We start from the raw sequence: 23,654 nt of genomic DNA, 5'->3' as shown, positions 1-23,654 counted from the left end.
GTGTATTTATTTATGTATGTTTTTATTTATGTATTTATTTATGTATTTATTTATTATTTATGAATTTACTTATATATTTATTTATGTATTTATGTATCTATTTATTTATGTATTCATTTATGTATTCATTCATGTATTTTTTCTTTATTTATGTATTTATTCACGTATTTATTTATTTATGTATTTATTAATGTATTTATTTATTTGTTATTGTATTTATTTATGTATATATTTTTATATTTATTTATGTATTTATTTATTTGTTATTGTATTTATTTATGTATTTATTTTTTGTTATTGTATTTATTTATGTATTTATTTATTTGTTATTGTATTTATTTATGTATTTATTAATGTGTTTATTTATTTGTTGTTGTATTTATTTATGTATTTATTTATGTATTTAGTTATTTGTTATTGTATTTTTTATGTATTTATTTATTTGTTATTGTATTTATTTATGTATTTATTTATTTTTTTATTGTATTTATGTATTTATGTATTTATTACTGTGTTTATTTATTTGTTGTTGTATTTATTTATGTATTTATTTATGTATTTAGTTATTTGTTATTGTATTTTTTATGTATTTATTTTTGTATTTATTTATGTATTTATTTATTTGTTATTGTATTTATTTATGTATTTATTTTTGTATTTATTTATGTATTTATTTATTTGTTATTGTATTTATTTATGTATTTATTTATTTGTTATTGTATTTATTTATGTATTTATTTTTGTATTCATTTATGTATTTATTTATTTGTTATTGTATTTATTTATGTATTTATTTATTTGTTATTGTATTTATTTATGTATTTATTAATGTGTTTATTTATTTGTTGTTGTATTTATTTATGTATTTATTTATTAATTATTGGATTTATTTATGTATTTATTTTTGTATTTATTTATGTATTTATTTATTTGTTATTGTATTTATTTATGTATTTATTTATTTTTTATTGTATTTATTTATGTATTTATTTATTTGTTATTGTATTTATTTATGTATTTATTTATTTATTTGTTATTGTATTTATTTATGTATTTATTAATGTGTTTATTTATTTGTTGTTGCATTTATTTATGTATTTATTTATGTATTTATTTATTTGTTATTGTATTTATTTATGTATTTATTTATTTGTTATTGTATTTATTAATGTATTTATTTATTTGTTATTGTATTTATGTATGTATTTATTTATTTATTATTGTATTTATTTATGTATTTATTTATTTGTTATTGTATTTATTTATGTATTTATTTATGTATTTATTTATTTGTTGTTGTATTTATTTATGTATTTATTTATGTATTTATTTATGTATTTATTTATGTATTTATTAATTCATGCATTTATTTATTTATGTATTTATTTATGAATTTATTTATTTATGTATTCATTTATGAATTTATTTATAAATTTATTTATTTATTCATGTATTTATAAATTTTTGTATTTATTATTTTTGTATTTATTTATTATTGTATTTATTTATTATTGTATTTATTTATTGATGTATTTTTTTATTTATGTATTTATTTATGTATTTATTTATTTATTTATTTATTTATGTATTTCTTTATGTATGTATTTATTTATTTATTTATGTATGTATTTATTTATTTATTTATTTGTTTGTTTATTTATGTATTTATTTATGTAGGTATGTATGTATTTATTTATGTGTTTATTTATCTATGTGTTTATTTATTTATGTGTTTATTTATTTATGTATTTATTTATGTATTTATTTATGTATTTATTTATTTATTCATTTATGTATTTATTTATTTATGCATTTATTTATTTATGTATTTGGTTTTCTATGTATTTATTTATTTACGTATTTATTTATATATTTATTTATGTATTTATGTATGTATTTATGTATATATTTATTTATTTATGTATTTATTTATTTATGTATTTATTTATTTATATATTTATTTATATATTTATTTATATATTTATTTATATTTTTTTATTTATTTATGTATTTATGTATGTATTTATGTATGTATTTATTTATGTATTAATTTATTTATGTATTTATTTATATATTTATTTATTTTTTTATGTGTTTATGTATTTATTTGTTTATGTATTTATTTATGTATTTATTTATTTGTTGTTTATTTATTTATTTGTTTATTTATTAATTTATGTATTTATTTATGTATTTATTTATGTATTTTTATTTATGTGTTTATTTATTTATGTATACATTTATTTATCTATTCATGTATTTATTTATTTATGTATTTATTTATGTATTTCTTTATTTATGTATTTATTTATTCGTTTGTTTATTTATGTATTTATTTATGTATTTATTTACGTATTTAGTTACATAGGTATGCATGTATTTATTTATGTATGTACTTATTTATGTGTGTATTTACTTATGTATTTATTTATGTATTTATTTATATATTTATTTATTTATATATTTATTTATTTATGTTTTTTTATTTATTTATGTATATATTTAATTATGTTGTATTTATTTATGTATTTATTTATGTATTATTTTATTTGTTTATGTATTTATTTATGTATTTATTCATGTATTTATTAATTTATGCATTTATTTATGTATTTATTTATGTATTTGTTCATTTATGTATTTATTTATTTATTCATGTATTTATTTTTGTATTTATTTATTTATTCATGTATTTATTTATTTATTTATTCATGTATTTATTTATTTATATATTTATTTATTTTTGTATTTATTTATGTATTTATTTATTGATGTATTTTATTTATGTATTTATTTATTGATGTATTTATTTATTTATGTATTTATTTATATATTTATTCATTCATGTATTTATTTATGTATTTATTTATGTATTTTTTTTATTAATATATTATTTATGTATTTATTTATGGTTTTTTTTTGTATTTATTTATACATTTATTTATGTATTTTTTGATGTATTTATTTATTTTTGTATTTATTTATTTAATCATGTATATATTCATGCATTGTTGGTATTAATTTTTCCCTGAAATAAAGTTCAATTCTCACACGCGAGAATGCAACAACAAATCGGCAGTCAGTTTGAAAGAAGGGGAAAAAAACAAGCAATTGACATTCAAGCAATAATATTGGGTGAATAAAATGAAATGTTATGTAAAAAAAGAAAACGGACTATTGTACAGAATGATGAAGATGATTAAGGGTTTGCAAAAATGTGGTTCGCTAGAACTTATCTGAGTTCGGATAACAGATGGTCTCATCCCTCAATTCTGGCTCTTTTCGTGTGGACGGTTAACAGTTCTGCTTCGTCGTATAATGGAATTGAATGCTGAATTCTCACCGCCGTCTTGGGATGTCCGGGTAGAAGGCAATATTCAAGGGGTAACGTGAAACAGAAGTGGGGTGGCCTTCAATGACTGCCGTCGTGGGCTTCCACACCGGAAGTTCCAATCTCCAGCTGAGATCGAAAAAGAGAAGGAAGCAAGATCTCCGAAGGTTTTTATAGTTTAATACACGTGACCCCTAAGGGGGTGGGGGTAGGAGATCACTGCTAGTCAATCCACAGAGCATAAGAAACGCAAGCACCATTAGCAGGATAGTTGGGTGGTTGTTTTTGTTTTACGGCATATCAACCCTTTTCAGATTATTTAATGCCGAATCCAGTGATTTTGAAGAAAAATTTTTAATAGAATATATTTGTTTTTTTTTTTTTTTTGTTTTTCAAGTCAGTTTCTATTTAACCCATAGTTGGGACTCTAACAGGTACTACCACTCCGGGTCAGAGTGGACCTGGGAGCAATGGCAATTAAAGGGTGGCTTCACACTCCCCAAGCTGGGGCCTCACCATCGGATATAGTTTAAGGTCATATCCAGGACCCCCATTAGCAGAAGCTACATAAATAAATTCCAATAGTATGTATGTTTGCATGTATGCATGTATGCATATATGTATTTACAATTTTTTTTTTTTTTTAATTTTCTTATTCCAGATTTTACAGATGTGCTTGACGGCGAGCATCACCTGCCTCTTCAGTTTGTTTGTTATTAGCGAACTGGGAGGCAAGGCTTTCTTCATCATTTTGGTGTGTTCGATGTTTTTCTTCTTTTCTGGGTCTTTCTCCACCTTCCCTTCGATATCGATGAAATGTTTCGGATCCAAACATTACACAGCAAACTACGGATTACTGTGCACAGCAATTGTGAGTATCGTATTCTCTCTCTCTCTCTCTCTCTCTCTCTCTCTCTAAATCTCTCTAAATCTCTCTAAATCTCTAAATCTCTCTCTCTAAATCTCTCTAAATCTCTCTAAATCTCTCTCTCTAAATCTCTCTCTCTCTCTAAATCTCTAACTCTCGCTCTCTCTTTCTCTCGCTCTCTCTCTCTCTCTCTCTCTCTCGTGCTCTCTCTCTCTTTCTCTAACTCTCGCTCTCTCTCCCTCGCTTTCTCTCTCTAACTCTCGCTCTCTCTCCCTCGCTTTCTCTCTCTAACTCTCTCTCTCTCTCTTTCTCTAACTCTCTCGCTCTCTCTCGCTCGCTCTCTCTCTCTCTCACACACACACACACACACACACAGACAGTGTGTGTGTGTATCTTCACACTGTCTCTCTCTCACCTCTTCTAATATATCTATCTATCTATATATCTATGTGTCTGTCTGTCTGTGTACATTTCCCTACGCAATAACTCTGTCAATTTTTAGTCTACAGACTCGAAATTTGAAATACCGGGTACTGAGATTTTGGAAAATCGATGTGACGGGTGTCAGCCAGAAATTTGGCTGTTAAGGGGTCAAATTTCAACGATTTGACCTTTAAGAACTCTACCAAATTCCTCCAACAATTTTGGGTCTAGACACTTGAAATTTTAGATATAGGTTTCTTGAACATGGATCTAACTTAATAAAGTGATTTGAGCCCGAAACAATAAATTTTAAGGGGTCATAATAGGGGTCAAAGTTTTAAAAAATTAACCATTGTTTTTGTTTTTTTGCTTTTTTTGCACAGCATACACCTCCAAACACCCGAGCAACGCCGGGCACCCCTGCTAGTATATCTATAAAAGTGAACGTGTCTGTCTGTGTGTCTGTCTGTCTGTGTGTCTGTCTGTCTGTCTGGGTCATAATAGGGGTCAAATTAAAAAAAAATTGACTGCTTTTTCTTTTTTGCTCAACATACACTTCCAAATACTCGGGAAACGCCGGGCACCCATGCTAGTATATATATATATATATATATATATATATATATATATATATATATATATATATATATATACTAGCATGCGTGCTCGGTGTTGCCGGGTGTTTGGAGGTGTATGCTGAGCAAAAAAAAAAAAATGCGGTCAATTTTTTTAGCTTTAACCCCTATTATGACCCCTTGACATTAAAGTTATTAAATTAGATCCATGTCCAATGAACCTATATCTAAAATTTCAAGTGTTTAGACCCAAAATTCTCGGAGGAGTTTGGTAGAGTTCGCAAAGGTCAAATCGTTGAACTTTGACCCCTTTATGCAAAAAACAAAAAAAACAAAAGTGGTAGTAAGAAGGCAGGCTCGAACCCGTATCACAAAAGAGGAAAAGAACGGGAAAAAAACTGATGTCTTTGCTGTTACGACCACTGACAAACTGGAAATGACGTAGGTTTTAATTAAGGCTAGACACTCGAAAGGAGAGGATGACTTTCGAAAATATCGGCGAAAAAAAGACACCCCCACTGTAGAAAAGTGTCCAGTTGAAGGTGAAGATATTAATGTTTTTAACTAATTTTTCGATATTTGTCGTTTGAAAGGTCAAATGTCAAAACTGATCTTGTAAAAATCCGTCGCCTCTGTCGAAACTTTTAGACAGACATACATACATACATACATACATACATACATACATTTATATATTGGTAATTAAATTTTCGACCCAAACCAATTAAAAAGCTTGCTTTATCTCTGAATACCCTTTATATAAAATTTCAAATATTTAGACGTGAAATTGTTTGGAAGAGACCGCGGAGGTCAACTTTTTAACTTTGACCCCTATTATTGTCGGAGGAGTTTGGTAGAGTTCTCAAAGGTACAAATCGTTGAACTTTGACCCCTTAACAGCGAAATTTCTGGCCGAAAACGGATTATAAAGATTTTCCCAAATCTCAGTACCGTGTATATCAAATTTTGAGTCTGTAGACTGAAAATTGACAGAGTTATTGCATAAGAAAAATGTACACACACAGACACACAGAATTTTAGGTCTAAACACTTGAAATTTTAGATATAGGTTCTTTGGAGATAGATCTAACTTAATAACTTGATTTGAGCCCAAAACAATAAATGTTAAGGGGTCATAATAGGGGTCAAAGTTAAATAAATTGACAGCTTTTTTTTTTTTTTTTTTGCTCAACATACACCTCCGAACACTCGGGCAACTTCTGGCTGAAATGCTAGCATTTATATATATATGTATATATATATATATATATATATATATATATATATATATATATATATATATGTATATGTATATATATGTACATGTATTTATATGTATATGTGTATGTATATATATATATATATATTATTTTTTTTTATTTGGCACACACAACACTGAACAAATGGTGGTCCGACCGCTCCATGGATATACAGACTGCCTACGATTATAGAGATGTCAAGACATTCTATACTTTGCTTCATCAGGTTTATGGTCTGGAATCCTCTTCAACTACACCACTCCTGGAGAAGGATGGGAAAACCTTGCTGAAAACCTCAGATGAAGTTATGCATCGATGGCATGAACACTTTCGTGATCTTTATCATAACCCATCCAATGTTGATGTTGCTGCAATAGAAAGTATCCCTCAATGTCTCTTTTGTCCGGAACTTGATGTTGAACCGACTCTTGTGGAAACAGTTGACTGCATAAAACAGATAAACTCGAACAAAGCCCCTGGGTTGGATGGCATCCCTGTTGAGCTGCTGAAACATGGTGGTGTCAATGTACATTGTGGGGTCCACTCTTTGATACTGTCAGTATGGCAGGGTGACCCGGTTGCCCAAGATTGGATAGATGCCATCTTGGTTATGTTGTACAAAGGAAAAGGTACAAGGTCTGATTGTGAAAATTATCGAAGTATCTCCCTGCTGAGTGCGGTTTGAAAGGCATTTGCACGGCTCTTGCTAAACCGATTGGCAAAGTATATATGTCCTGATATCCTTCCAAAATCCCAGTCTGGTTTTAGAGATGGACGAGGAACTGTTTATATGGTGATTTCTGCTAGACAGCTTTTGGAAAAATTTATTGAGCAGCGTATGCCTCTTTGTCAAGTGTTTGTGGACTTAACCAAGGCGTTTGACACAGTCAACTGTGAGGCTCTCTGGAAAGTGCTGGAAAACTTTGGCTGTACACCTGCTTTTACAGACAAATTCAAGCAACTTCATCGTAGTATGAAAGGTTGCGTCAACTTCAATGGTCGGCTTTCAGAAGAATTGTCCATTGATAATATGAAGCAGGGTGATATAGCTGCACCAACATTGTTTTCGCTCTATTTGACTGCTGTGCTCTGCTATGGTTTCCACGATTGTGATATGGGTGTTTATATTAGATTCCGAATGACTGGAAAGGTGTTCAACCTCAGAAGATTCCAAGCCAAAACACTTGTTAGTGATGGACGTATTAGGGAACTGCTGTATGATGCAGACCTGGTAACACACTCCCCAGTAGATATGCAACTAGTGATGGATATCTTTACGAATGCATGTACCTGCTTCGAACTGATAGTTAACATTAAGAAAACTAAAGTCATGTACACTCCCGCTCCTGATGATCTGTATGTGGAACCTGATATCTTCATCTGTGGAAAACGCCTTGAAGTCGTAAAAAGTTGTGTCTACCTTAGGAGTACCTTATCAATTAATGACAGTCTTGGAAGGTTACAAGGTAGAGTCTCGTCTGACAGTGATCTAACTCTGACAACTAAAATTTCAGTATATCAAGCATGTGTGGTGCCATCTCTACTCTACGCATCTGAAACATGGACCTTGTGCCGGTCACATATAGAATTGCTCGAGAGGTTCCATCAGCATTGCCTTAGACACATTCTTGGTTTAAAGTGGGATAGCTTTGTCCTGATATACGTATGATCGCAAGCAGTGGAGGACACTGATATACAGGGGTGCAGAACACTTTGAAGCAGCCAAAATAGACCGAGCAAAGCTCAAGAGAGCATGTAAGAAATGCCAAACCTTGCTGCCCAACCATGGAGATCTCTGGATCTGTAAGCCCACGATGATACAGGTTCTGCTGCTGTTAGTTTCATACAAACCAGTGAAGGTTTTCAGTGTCATGTCTGCTTGAGGGTGTGCAAGTCGCTGGCAGGGCTAAAAAGTCATCTTCAGACACATAGACTTTTAGTGACGAGGAGTGGCTCTCGTCAGACAAGATGTTGCAATCATCATATATACACATATATATATATATATATATCCATTTACATATATGTACGTATATGTATATGTATATATCTATAATATAAAGCTGTGTGTGTGTGTGTGTGTGTGTGGTCACGAATAGACTCCTATATGGTTGACTATTTTAAAAAACTGATTACATATAATGATAGAAAATGTATCGAGACACAGAAATGGGTATGTTTGATCTGGCAGAACGCTGGTTCATTTAAATTGTGGGGTCTGCGTTCACGCCTAGTCCACAAAGTATGGAAATAAAAAATTTAAAAATTAAACAAAAACGTTTACAAGTGTTTTCGATATAGATGTACATAAGAATACTTTGATAAGTATGTTTTAACTTAAATAGGGATGGTATAATAAAATTGTGGGGTCTGCATTTGCGCCTGGCCTCCATAGAATGGAAATAGGCACAAACTTTAATAAAGACTTTTCATATCTATCTGCGTAAGTATACTTTGATAATTATGTTTAAGTTTGAAGAAATATGGTATAATAAAATTATGGGGTGTTCGTTCACGCCTGACCTCCATAGAATGGAAATATGTCACAAAGTTTAACAAGGTTTTTTAATATAGATCCACAGAATACTGTGATAAGTGTTTCAGTGTGAACAGGTATGGTATAATAAATTATGGGATTTATCTATTTTATTTTTACTTTCATCATATTTTGCTTTAGTTTTGATACCCCCAAATTCGAAGCTATCTCTTTACAACCCTTCCTTTTCATAACCTATCATACTTTCATAAATCAGAGTCCATTTTCTGTAGGCTGTTTTTGAACCCAGTCAACGATGGGTACTTTTGCTAGTATATATGTATATATATATATATATATATATATATATATATATATATATATATATAGAGAGAGAGAGAGAGAGAGAGAGAGAATAAATGACAAAAGTTATATTCCAAAATTCATTTTCTAAAATTCAATATGGCGTTATGGAAATATAAAGGTAACTGCAGCTTCTCTTCCAATTTTCGGATTTCAATTCCTTTTGACGGATTGATTGTTGCTATTTCTTCTGATGAGTTAAGGGCATAATAGATTCACTGATTGATTTATTTTTCTACATAGTCGTCACTATTCTTAATGCACTTTTACAGGGTGTTGCTTTCTAAGAGTCTCTCACCATCAATATCTGAAACGGAGTGATGAAAATTTCAGCTCATGAATGCATAAGTTCAGTCATCATAACAATGCAATTCGCAATCCTATCTAATCCATGAAAAGAATTTGTGCTAAAGTTCGCTGCACAATACGGGTTGTTTATAAGGTGATCAGTAATTGAAGACCCGTATGTATTGACAATTACGTCTGTTGTTTGGTATGTCCAATTTCTGATTTTGGTAGGTACGTGTTGTTGGATTCTTCCATCCAATCTTAATGTTGTTCGACCCACATAGTTGGCACTGCAACTACATTCAAAATTGTAAATTACATTATTATTATGATGGGGGCAGTAGAACATCTTTTCAAGAGGATGGCATTAACGTTCTCGTAGAAAACACAACACCTACAATTTTCAATCCCATCTGATCCATTCGGGCCGAATAAAAAATAGGTGACATTACTTTTGGAACGTTTCTCGAATTTTTTTTTTTTTATTTCAAGCAAATAGACTAATTATAACAATAAACTTCTGTTTTTAAAACCAATTACTTATAATTTCTACCCCATTAACTGAGTTATGTTTTTTTAATTGCTACCCGCATTTTAACTTCGATGAAATAAAATATTCTCAATTCAGGTCATTTACCCACATAAAATTAATATATGAAAGTATAAATTTATGCGTAAACTTTAAGTATTTACTTCAAAAGTGCTCAATACGTATGTAGAGCTAGTTAGTAAGTTATAAAATATATATGGCGATTAAGCTACACTGAATATTCCGCGTTCCATCCACTCTAGGATATAAGCCTGAAGAGTCCTAGAGTGAATGAAACGTCCCGATGTCGAGTGTTGAGTAATGCTTAATAACAAAGATGTCCCCTGAAATGGGGACGAAACGTTGATTACTATTTTATTAATTCTCGGTTCTCCTTCTCAAATACCATAACGTCAAATATCGCTTTATTTTATTTTTACTCATATATATATATATATATATATATATATTATTTTATTTTTACATATATATTATTTTATTTTTACTCATATATATATATATATATATATATATATATATATATATATATTATTTTATTTTTACATATATATTATTTTATTTTTACTCATATATATATATATATATATATATATATATATATATAACTACTTCATTTACTCACATAAAATTAATATACGAAAGTATAAATTTATGCATAAACTTTAAGTATTTTCTTCAAAAGTGCTCAATACGTATGTATATTAAAAAATGGAAATATATTAAAGGTATTTGCAGCTTCTCTTTCAATTTCTTTCTTTTCGGATTTTAATAATGAATAATCACACTTCGATCCTTTTGACGGATTGATTGTTGCTTTTTTTTCTGATGAGTTAAGGGCATAAAAGATTCACTGATTGATATAATAATTAAGTGATTGATTTTGCGCTACGACACAAACACTGTCAAGAATTGTATAAGTCAACTGAATTAAAGGAATAAATTATAAGATGGTCAACATCATGAATTTTGGAATATAACTTTTTGTCATTTATTCTATATTTTGCTCTGTAATTACATTGAGCTGCTTTAATAAGGATTGATATATATTATAAGAAAATAAATTTCTACAATATATATACATATATATATATATCATAATTTAGGAATTTAAAATTTGTGATTTGAAAAAGTTAAATTTCAAATATAGAAATTTTATTTTATGCAAGACAAAGAATACAGTATAGTAAAATGTGTTTCCTTAACCCATGAGTTTTCGATGTTTATACTTCTCTTCGGAAGAAAAATATTAGCAAATATTATAAAAGGTTTGCACCTAACCCTAACCTGATATAGAAAATTAAATTAAATGTTTTTAAAGTTTTTAAATCATTTTAGCTACATAGAATAAGAGAAATTTGATGCAGCAAAAAAGGATATTAAACTTCAAATCGAAAGTGTATGTTATATATGCTAATTTTTATACATATAAAAAAGTCAAACAATTTATATATAAAAAATTTTTTATACATATAAAAATGTCAAAAATGTTTTATATATAAAAAGTCAACTTTTTATACATAAAAAAGTAGCAAATGTTTTATATCTAAAAAGTCAAAAACATTATATATAAAAAGTCAAAAGTCAACATTTTTATACATAAAAAGTCAACATTTTTATATATAAAAAGTCAACATTTTTAGATATAAAAAGGCAAAATAATTTATATATAAAAAGTCAAAAATTTTTATATATAATTTTATATATAAAAAATCCAAAAATTTATGTATAAAAAGTCAACATTTTTAGATATTAAAAGGTCAAAAGATAATTTATATATAAAAAGTCAACATTTTAAGATATAAAAAAGTCAAAAAGTTTTATATATAAAAAGTAAAAAAAATTGTATACATAAAAAAGTAAAAAAATTGTATGCATAAAAAAGTAAAAAAATTGTATGCATAAAAATGTTAAAAAAATTGTATACATAAAAAAGTTAAAAAATTGTATGCATAAAAATGTAAAAAAATTGTATACATAAAAAAGTTAAAAAAATTGTATACTTAAAAAAGTAAAAAATTGTATGCATAAAAATGTTAAAAAAATTGTATACATAAAAATGTAAAAAATTGTATGCATAAAAATGTTAAAAAAATTGTATACATAAAAAAGTAAAAAATTGTATGCATAAAAATGTTAAAAAAATTGTATGCATAAAAAAGTAAAAAATTGTATGCATAAAAATGTTAAAAAAATTGTATGCATAAAAAAGTAAAAAAATTGTATACATAAAAAAGTAAAAAAATTGTATACATAAAAATGTTTAAAAAAATTGTATACATAAAAAAGTTAAAAAATTGTATGCATAAAAATGTTAAAAAAATTGTATGCATAAAAAAGTAAAAAATTGTATGCATAAAAATGTTAAAAAAATTGTATGCATAAAAATGTTTAAAAAATTGTATACATAAAAAAGTACAAAAATTGTACATAGAAATATCAAAAAATTTTATATATAAAAAAGAAGTGGAAAAATGCAAAAAAAACATAACTTCCCCAGTAGCCAGAAAAGTAGTAAATAGTACTATAAAAAATGTGTATGCCGAAATAACCAAAAAGCCAAACAAACCAAGTCAACATAATTAAATATATAACCATTATTAAGAACTAATAAACAAAACTAATCCCCCTAAACCATAAAGTAAGACCAGATTTTCAAAATAACTTTAAAAAATGTATCCAAATCTGAATAACAAAATCGCAGAAACAATACATCCAAAAATCAGAAAGTACTCACATATAACAGAAACATTAATAAGAATACCACCCAAAACAGTAAAACAAATATCAGAAAATAATAAAATTACAACCAATAAAACAGTAAATAAAGAACACTCAAGATAAGACGATAAATTTTTATACATATAAAAATTCAAAAATGTCTAAAATGTTTTATATATAAAAAGTCAACTTTTTTATATATAAAACATTTTTATACATAATATAATATAAAGCTGAATATGTGTGTGTGTGTGTGTGTGTGTGTGTGTGTGTGTGTGTGTGTGTGTGTGTGTGTGTGTGGTCGCGAATAGGCTTTTATATGGTTGACTATTTTAAAAAAACTGATTACATATAATGATAGAAGATATATCGAGACACAGGAATGGGTATGTTTGATCTGGCAGAACGGTGGTTCATTAAAATTGTGGGGTCTACGTTCGCACCTGGTCCACAAAGTATGGAAATAAAAAATTTGAAATTAAAAAAAACGTTTACATGTTTGATCTGGCAGAACCATACCTGTTTACAATGAAACACTTATCACAATATTGTGTGGATCTATATTAAAAAACCTTGTTAAACTTTGTGACATATTTCCATTCTATGGAGGTCATTTTTATATCTTAACAAGCATAAATAACATACAATGACTGACTAGACTAAGCCCAAGTACATAAATACATATTTATTACAATATCGAGAAACATGAAAGAAAACAGCAATACTACAGTACAGAACAATACAGTAAAGTGGTACTCACTTTCGTGGTGGCTTTACCGTGAGCTGTAGATAATATCGTTCATTCTAGTCTAACTCTTAATAAAGGGGGCATCGTTTTTATGAGGGGTAAAAGCATCCATTCCCTTCTCGTGCTAGGACACTCTCTCTCTCTCTCTCTCTCTCTCTCTCTCTCTCTCTCTCTCTCTCTCTCTCTGGCTGTCCCTCCATTTAATTACTTTTTTTTGTTGTTATAGGCAACTTCGATTATGTCAACTTCGTTTGTGTCACAATTCTTTTTCAAACTAATCGGCTATCACGGACTTTTCTTTATTGGTGCTGGAGTTGGCTTTATTGGTAAGACATTTTTGAGATTTATATCAATCTTATCCACGTATTAATACGAGAATTCACTTCGACCATTATCATCATGACATTCCCTTAAAATAAAAATAAAATATTCCAAATCACACCAAGCATAAGTGTACTAAATTCCTTTATTATGAAAATGAAATATTCTACAATGCCCAATAATCAATTGCTTCAAATGGACAAGTTATCATCAGCCATTGTATGGTGGGTGCAGATCACAATACTGATAAGTTAGTTATCCCCAGCCAGTGTCGGGTCGGCGCTGATCAAAAAACTAATAAGTCAATAATAATAATATACTTTATCGCCAGCCAATATCTAGTGAGTGTAGATAAAAATACTAAAAAATTATTTATCACCAGCCAGTGTATGGTGGGTGAAGATCACGGCACTAATAAGTTAGTTATCCCAGCCAGTGTCGGGTGGACGCTGATCACATAAGTAATAAGTCAATAATAATAATATACTTTATCATCACCAGCCAATATCAAGTAGGTGTAGATTAAAGCACTGACAAATTATTTGATGGGTGCAAATCACAATACTAATAAGTTATTTATCGCCAGCCAGTGTTTCATCGGTACAAATTACAATACGAATAAGTTATTTATCGCCATCCATTTTTTGATGAGTGAAAATCACTATACTAGTAAGTAATTTATTGCTACCCAGTGTTTCATCGGTGCAAATCACAATACTAATAAGTTATTTATCGCCATCCATTTTTTGATGAGTGAAAATCACAATACTAATAAGTTATTTATCGCCATCCATTTTTTGATGGGTGCAAATCACAATACTAATAAGTTATTTATCGCCATCCATTTTTTGATGGGTGCAAATCACAATACTAATAAGTTATTTATCGCCATCCATTTTTTGATGGGTGCAAATCACAATACTAATAAGTTATTTATCGCCATCCATTTTTTGATGGGTGCAAATCACAATACTAATAAGTTATTTATCGCCATCCATTTTTTGATGGGTGCAAATCACAATACTAATAAGTTATTTATCGCCATCCATTTTTTGATGGGTGCAAATCACAATACTAATAAGTTATTTATCGCCATCCATTTTTTGATGGGTGCAAATCACAATACTAATAAGTTATTTATCACCATCCATTTTTTGATGGGTGCAAATCACAATACTAATAAGTTATTTATCGCCATCCATTTTTTGATGGGTGCAAATCACAATATTAATAAGTTATTTATCGCCATCCATTTTTTGATGGGTGCAAATCACAATACTAATAAGTTATTTATCGCCATCCATTTTTTGATGGGTGCAAATCACAATATTAATAAGTTATTTATCGCCATCCATTTTTTGATGGGTGCAAATCACAATACTAATAAGTTATTTATCGCCATCCATTTTTTGATGGGTGCAAATCACAATACTAATAAGTTATTTATCGCCATCCATTTTTTGATGGGTGCAAATCACAATATTAATAAGTTATTTATCGCCATCCATTTTTTGATGGGTGCAAATCACAATACTAATAAGTTATTTATCGCCATCCATTTTTTGATGGGTGCAAATCACAATACCAATAAGTTATTTATCGCCATCCATTTTTTGATGGGTGCAAATCACAATACTAATAAGTTATTTATCGCCATCCATTTTTTGATGGGTGCAAATCACAATACTAATAAGTTATTTATCGCCATCCATTTTTTGATGGGTGCAAATCACAATATTAATAAGTTATTTATCGCCATCCATTTTTTGATGGGTGCAAATCACAATACTAATAAGTTATTTATCGCCATCCATTTTTTGATGGGTGCAAATCACAATATTAATAAGTTATTTATCGCCATCCATTTTTTGATGGGTGCAAATCACAATACTAATAAGTTATTTATCGCCATCCATTTTTTGATGGGCGCAAATCACAATACTAATAAGTTATTTATCGCCATCCATTTTTTGATGGGTGCAAATCACAATACTAATAAGTTATTTATCGCCAGCTGGTGTTTAATGGGTGCAGATCACAATACTAATAAGTTATTTATTGCCAGCCAGTGTTTGAGAGGTGCAAATAACAATACTTATAAGTAATTTATCGCCAGCCAATGTTTGATGGGTGCAAATCTTAATACTTAGAAGTTATTTATCGCCAGCCAATGTTTGATGGGTGAAAATCACAATACTAATAAGTCTGTTATCCCTAGCCAGTGTATAATTGATGCAGATCACAATACTGATAAGTTAGTTATCCTCAGCCAGTGTCTGATGGGCGCTAATCACAAAACTAATAAGTTGATAATAATAATATGCTTTATCGCCAGCTAATATCTAGTGGGTTTAGATTAAAATACTGATAAATTATTTATTGCCAGCCAGTGTATGGTGGGTGCAAATCACAATACTAATAAGTTATTTACCACAGCCGGTGTCTGGTGGGCGCTGATCACAAAACTAACAAGTCAATAATAATATGCTTTATCGCCATCCAATGTTTGGTTGGTTCAGATCAAAATACTAATAAGTTATTTATCGCCAGCCAGCATTCATCTGCAAAAGATCTAGCTAATTTGCATATTCTTTTAAACATTCATTTTAATTAATTCTCTATTAGTTTTTTTCGGTTTTCTGATTGGATGAGCATCTTTAGTTAACTATTACGTGTAATTATATTCATGCAGATATTCTACATGATTTATACTTGCGTAATATTTACGTAAAAAAAACTTATAATGAACACAAACTTCTTTTTATATATATTTATGTATGTGTATATATATTTGTTCAAAAAATTTTGCCTAACAAACTCCTCTGTTAGTTTTTAGTCTACAGACATGAAACTTAATATATAGGGTATTTGAACCCATGCGAAACTTTATATTTGGGTTTTAGCCGAGGAAAATTGGTGCAAAAGTGTGAAAATTAAAAAAATGGAATTTGTCAGGTGACGGTCGAACGACGGCATTACGAATACGCATGCGTAACGTAATAGCTATTGGTTCATGTTTTAATTTTTACCCTTGCAGCAAACATGTTTTCATAGCTCAGGCATTAATGTCAAATGAAAAAGTAAATCATAAGCTGAACGCTTTGGTTTCAATTCTCGGTGGTGGCGTATGAGTCATTGTTTTTCAAACTTATTAAATCATTACTACATATTGGGTTCAATATAATATAATAAAAAGTATGAAATCTGCATTAATCAAAATATCATATTTAAAACGTATTTTACAACCGGGCAATGCCGGATGGCCTGCTAGTCTTATAGAAATCCAGATATATCTCTCTTTATATAAAAAAGGGGCACTTTGTGTGTTTGTCTGTGTGGGTTCATTTCTTATGGACTCTGAAATGGCTGAGCCGATTTTTTAAATTTCACACAGATGTACTGTATGTGTCTGAGAGTGTTCTTAGATAGGTTTTATATCAGCATGCCTGTGATAAATATCGATAATCGAAAAAATCTGATTAAAGAAGTAAATTTGAATCTGATCAAAGTTGACACCCTTATAAGCCTAACATCGCAAGTGCATTTGAGAAGTTTTATCACGAAACCAGCAGATGGGACTGGCATATAAAAGCAACAGTTCTTTGTTAATACAGGGGCGCGTTTGAAATTAATTTCTATTTAGAGAACTATTGAATCATGATACTTGACTTCTGTATGTTAAACTTTCATTCAAGCCGTCTATAATATAATCTTACCTGTCTGTTTAAATGTATGTATGTATGTATGCATGTATGTATGTCAGGTCATGTCATATGCTACTGGTACCATGTAACCCAGTACTACCTGCCTCATGGTCGGATCACCGGCGACTAAACTGGTTCTTCCACCAGACTTGTTTGGTGAGGAGAGTGGCTAGTCTTCCTGAAGGATTAAAAACAAGACCTTCCAAAGAGCAAATTAACCCTTTTTTCGGGGTCAACAGCCAACAAGCACCATGTGTGTCTGTGTGTATGTATGTGTGTGTTGAAGTGGAAAGGGCTCCCGTAAGCCGTGGTGAAGACAACCTTTCTAGATCTCTGATTTAAAAAACCATAAAGCGGGAGACCAGTACCCACATTAAGCTGGTCTGCAGTTTAACTTGTTGCTGGCTATCTTGCTCTTGCTTGTTGCTGGATCTCAACATTTTGAACCGAGAGAGAGACTTAGCTATCGTACAAAGCTAAGATTCTGTAACATCATCTGTGCATAGATACTCCCTCAGGCATTTGTCTATTAAAATGGCCCTGTGTTAATAAAGAGCGATTATAAAGGAAGATCATTCGTTTCTCATTAATCAATGTTTGCAATGATGATGTCTTTTTGTGTTTTTGTGACACCGGACATAGGAACAAGTAAAGAAGAAAAAAATTTAAATAAAAGTCAGTCAAATAGCAGATTACTAAACAACTAGCAATTCCACGGTAGTTGAAAATTTTTAAACACAAAAATAAAATGAATAAAAAATAAAATAAAACAAATAACGACGAATTCAAAAACATTTTTTAGTAATTTTTTTTTTAATTTTTTAAAGCTAAAAAGAATTATTTAAAAAAAAAATTGATTTTTTTTTCAATGAAAATTCACCACACAACACAGTTTTCTTTTGCTTTTTAAAAATAATTTATGTCCATTCACATTTGTTTTATGTTAAAAAGAATTTATAATTAAAAACAAGAAGTCTTCTCTCATAACAGATGGCAATTCACTTGCACATTTTTTTAATCTTAAAAAGAAACTATAAGAAAAAATATACAATCCCTTCTAAGATGACGTTTTTTTTATCATAAAATAATTCAACACACAGCATATTGGTTTTTTTTTTTCTGAATATTTTTTTATATAAATTATAAAAGAACAGATGGCAATTCACTTGCACATTTTTTTAAATCTTAAAAAGAAACTATAATAAAAAATATACAATCCCTTCTCAGATGGCGTTTTTTTTTTTTAAAGCAAAAATAAATTCTTGCGTTTTTTTATTTACTATTGAAAACCATTTAGTAAAGGTATTTTTTGTTTAAAACAAAACATTTCTCACTAAGATTTAAGGTATTTTTTGTTTAGAACAAAACATTTCTCACTAAGATTTTAATAAAAAATAATTAGTGCATTATATCCTGCGATCATTTTTTGATAAATAACTGAAAATTTTATTAAAATCGGTTAATTCTCTGATTTTTGGTGAATTGTTAAGAAAAGGGAGGGGTCAAAATGTTTATACATTTTGAGTATCAGCATTCATTTTGCCCGTTGAAAATTTTTGCACGGGAAAAGGTTTTAATGATTTTTAACTGTTAAAGAGCGACGATAAGGGGAGATAACTCTTTTCTCATTAAACAATGTTTTTTTTATTATTTTTTTTGTTATTATAAAATAAAATAGCTAATTTAAAGCCGTAAACAGACAGCCACATTTTTGTCGCTTGGAAAGTTTTCGGAGAGAAAACGGTTTTAATGACTTTTTAACTGATAAAGAGCGACTATAAAGGGGGGTAATTCATTAGATACTGTCTTTGTTTCGCTTTTCTAACGACTGTTTTCTCTTTCGTTTCAGGTTGTTTTCTAGCATTTTTATTCCGAGAACCGAAAAATAAACAATTGTAATTACGACGAAAACAAATTCCAAATTTAAAATGTCTTGTTCATGAGCCAGATTACAGTGTGACCCGGATGTAATAAACCCGAATATAACAAAAACGGATATAAGAGAGATTTTTCTCTGATCCCAAATTAGAGCCTGCGTATTAATGTATAGTGTAACTCAGATATAAGAACCCGGATATAATATAACCCGGATATAAGAGAGCTGTTCATTCTTCACCCTCTTCGTCTCTTATATTCGGGTTATGCTGTATTTAGTAAAAGTTTCTTGCATACATTCCTCCGTCAATTGCTATGACAATATAAGGCACTTCTTCATGACAGTTACCCATTAGCATCAAAGACGAGTTATCGACCCCTGTTCTTAGAAAGAGAAACGCCATCTACCGGCCAGTATGTGAACCTCAAATATAAAAAAGTGTTTAAACGGTAAAAAATATATATAATAACGAAATAAATAACACAAAAATATGAAAATCAAAACATTTATTGTATAAAAAAAAAATGTATCAAAATATAATTTTAATGTATTAATATAATTTTTTTTTCACTGGGTGATTCATAACTTAAAATAAAATAATAAATATGAAAAAAAAACACGAAATATTTATAGATTGTTTTTAAAATTATTTGTTTTTTTTGTTTTTGTTTTTTACAGTAAAGTTGTAAAAAAAAATGTAGCAAAATATTAGGTTTAAGAATAATGTTTTTTTGTGTACAGAAAGACTGTATAAAAAAAATATATACAAATATAATTTCACTTTGCACTAACTTTTAGAAAAGGACGAGTTATCGACCCCTGATAAGAAACATATGTCGGGTAATTGGGTACGATTGGTCCAGGAAGCAACCCCGGTTTCACCCCTCCTCTGAGTATATCAACGGAGCACACAGTCGAAAACGACAGTTTTTAAGTCAGTCAGTTGTTGAGCGTTTGAGACAGAAAGTAGATATTTGAAATTTAAAGTGAGTGTATTTTAAGATTCAGGTGCACTTTTTTCTTTTTTTATTTTTTCTCACCTTCATCCCAAACAAGGCATATTACCACTTGGATGTAAGGGGCGGATAACTGGGATGTATTTATTTGCTCCCCCACCAAGCAAATTAGGCACAAGGCCGATTTTTAATTTGAGGAGTGAAGGGGAAATGGGGACCAACTCCCTGGGGAGTAAGGGAGCTGGATAGTGACAATTGGTATGAAGCGTTGCCCTTACATTGACCAAGGTCTTATATGTGGGGTCACCCCCACATAGGGTCCTTGCTTGCAGTATCTGCCGAACAGATACTGCACTTTGATCTCAGCCAAAAGGCCAAGAAAAAAGTGGCGGATAACTGGGACCATGCCTAAGAAAAAATTACAATATGTTGGTTCACGTTACATTTAAATTTCTGCATATCAGTAGAGCCAGGGAAGCAGGCAGCAGGAAGGGAATTCCAAAGTCTAGCTGTTCAAGGGAAGAAACTATTAGAATAGAAAGCTTTCTGGCATTTAGGGACATCAACAGTGAAGGGGTGTGATTTTGTTGCTAAGCGGGTTTGTCAGGAATATGTACGTCGAGAGAGCACAAGTGAAGTTAGGTATGCAACATTGCGGTGATAGGACAGGGGTTGGAGCCTAGTTGACAAAGTGGGACCTATTAGATTGGAGACCCTTTTTTTGGGACCCTATCCAAGAGAGAGCGAGACTAGCGGTAGACGCACCAGCCTAGATGACAATAACACCTCATGCATGTAGAGGCACAGGATACTCAGATACTCTCAGGTGTGCGCAGTTTTCTAGCACGATAGAGAAAGCCCACCTTCATTGCAGCAGCCTTCGCAACGTATTTGTTTCAGTTCATATTTCCTGTGAATTCTACCACTGGGCAACGACAGTTAACAGGTCCTGCTAGTATGCCAATAAATACGAAGTCTGCATTAATCAAAATATCATATTTAAGACGACTGAGTAATGCTAGTATTTGAGTGCATTTTAAGATTCAGGTGCATTTTTTTCTTCCCTTCACCACAAACAAGACATATCACCACTTGGACGTAAGGGGTTGATAACTGGGACCATGCACAAGAAAAATTTACAATATGTGTACATTACATTAAAATTTTGCATATCAGTACAGCCAGCAGCAGGAAATAAAAGAACTACACCATAACGTAACAGCGCAGTGTTCGCTATACTGCAGTAGTCACTGCAAAAGGCATGTGAGCTTCTTTCCAGTGCAATAGAGCAGGCAATCAATCGATTTGATTGAAAAATGGGCGATTTGATCGATTTCGATGAAAATAAAAATATGCACGTGTGAAACATTCATTGATCGTTATTCAATCCCGGGCAACGTCAGATCTCCCTGCTAATAATAATCTATAATATAAATCTCACCTGTCTGTTTAAATGTATGTATGTATGTATGATTTTGATCACGGTGACACACCAATTACCGTCAGATCACCAAAGTTAAGCAACGTTGAGCCTGGTTAGTACCACATGGGTGACCATTTGGGAATTCTATGCACTGTATGTGCTCACCGTTTGTCTCAGCATTTGTTTCCAGTTGTCCTGTACTTCACTTGCCACTGGATTCAATAAAATAAATTTTCTAAACCAGTCACCATATCTCAAACCCCAAAGGACACTCGAGGATAAAAGTTCATAAATAGAAGGTTCCAGTGTAGTAATCGAAGTAAATAGAAATTAGAATGTAACTATAATGTATCATTTTTTATAATGTATCATTTTTTATAATGTATCATTTTTTATAATGTATCATTTTTTATAATGTATCATTTTTTATAATGTATCATTTTTTATAATGTATTATTTTTTATAATGTATCATTTTTTATAATGTATCATTTTTTATAATGTATCATTTTTTATAATGTATCATTTTTTATAATGTATCATTTTTTATAATGTATCATTTTTTATAATGTATCATTTTTTATAATGTATCATTTTTTATAATGTATTATTTTTTATAATGTATCATTTTTTATAATGTATCATTTTTTATAATGTATTATTTTTTATAATGTATTATTTTTTATAATGTATCATTTTTTATAATGTATCATTTTTTATAATGTATCATTTTTTATAATGTATCATTTTTTATAATGTATTATTTTTTATAATGTATTATTTTTTATAATGCATTATTTTTATAATGTATCATTTTTTATAATGTATTATTTTTTATAATGTATTATTTTTATAATGTATCATTTTTTATAATGTATCATTTTTTATAATGTATTATTTTTTATAATGTATTATTTATTATAATGTATTATTTTTTATAATGTATTATTTTTTATAATGTATTATTTTTTATAATGTATTATTTTTTATAATGTATTATTTTTTATAATGTATTATTTTTTATAATGTATTATTTTTTATAATGTATCATTTTTTATAATGTATTATTTTTTATAATGTATTATTTTTTATAATGTATCATTTTTTATAATGTATCATTTTTATAATGTATTATTTTTTATAATGTATTATTTTTATAATGTATCATTTTCTATAATGTATTATTTTTTATAATGTATCATTTTTTATAATGTATTATTTTTTATAATGTATTATTTTTTATAATGTATTATTTTTATAATGTATTATTTTTTATAATGTATTATTTTTTATAATGTATTATTTTTTATAATGTATCATTTTTTATAATGTATCATTTTTTATAATGTATCATTTTTTATAATGTATTATTTTTTATAATGTATCATTTTTTATAATGTATTATTTTTTATAATGTATTATTTTTTATAATGTATTATTTTTTATAATGTATTATTTTTTATAATGTATTATTTTTTATAATGTATCATTTTTTATAATGTATCATTTTTATAATGTATTATTTTTTATAATGTATTATTTTTTATAATGTATCATTTTTTATAATGTATCATTTTTATAATGTATTATTTTTTATAATGTATTATTTTTTATAATGTATTATTTTTTTATAATGTATTATTTTTATAATGTATCATTTTTTATAATGTATTATTTTTATAATGTATCATTTTTTATAATGTATCATTTTTTATAATCTATTATTTTTATAATGTATCATTTTTTATAATGTATTATTTTTTAAAATGTATCATT

General features: G+C 28.6%; 1 protein-coding gene across 1 annotated transcript in view; it reads left to right on the top strand.

Annotated features, from left to right (window-relative positions):
• LOC145270839 (apicoplast pyruvate carrier 1-like) overlaps positions 1–20,120 on the top strand; it is a 127,931-nt gene extending 107,811 nt beyond the window's left edge. The window contains exons 9-11 of the mRNA XM_080126408.1: positions 3,993–4,202; positions 13,826–13,925; positions 19,474–20,120. Of these exons, the coding sequence (XP_079982534.1) occupies positions 3,993–4,202; positions 13,826–13,925; positions 19,474–19,523 (360 nt within the window). The 3' untranslated portion in view covers positions 19,524–20,120. The remainder of the gene's footprint in view (positions 1–3,992; positions 4,203–13,825; positions 13,926–19,473) is intronic.
• Positions 20,121–23,654: the final 3,534 nt, after the last annotated feature.

This window comes from Euprymna scolopes, chromosome 46 (genome assembly GCF_053919585.1).
Source record: "Euprymna scolopes isolate OS-2025 chromosome 46, ASM5391958v1, whole genome shotgun sequence".
NCBI lineage: Eukaryota > Metazoa > Mollusca > Cephalopoda > Sepiida > Sepiolidae > Euprymna > Euprymna scolopes.
The sequence above is the reverse complement of the archived record's forward strand: the minus strand, read 5'-3'. Positions and strand labels throughout refer to the sequence as shown.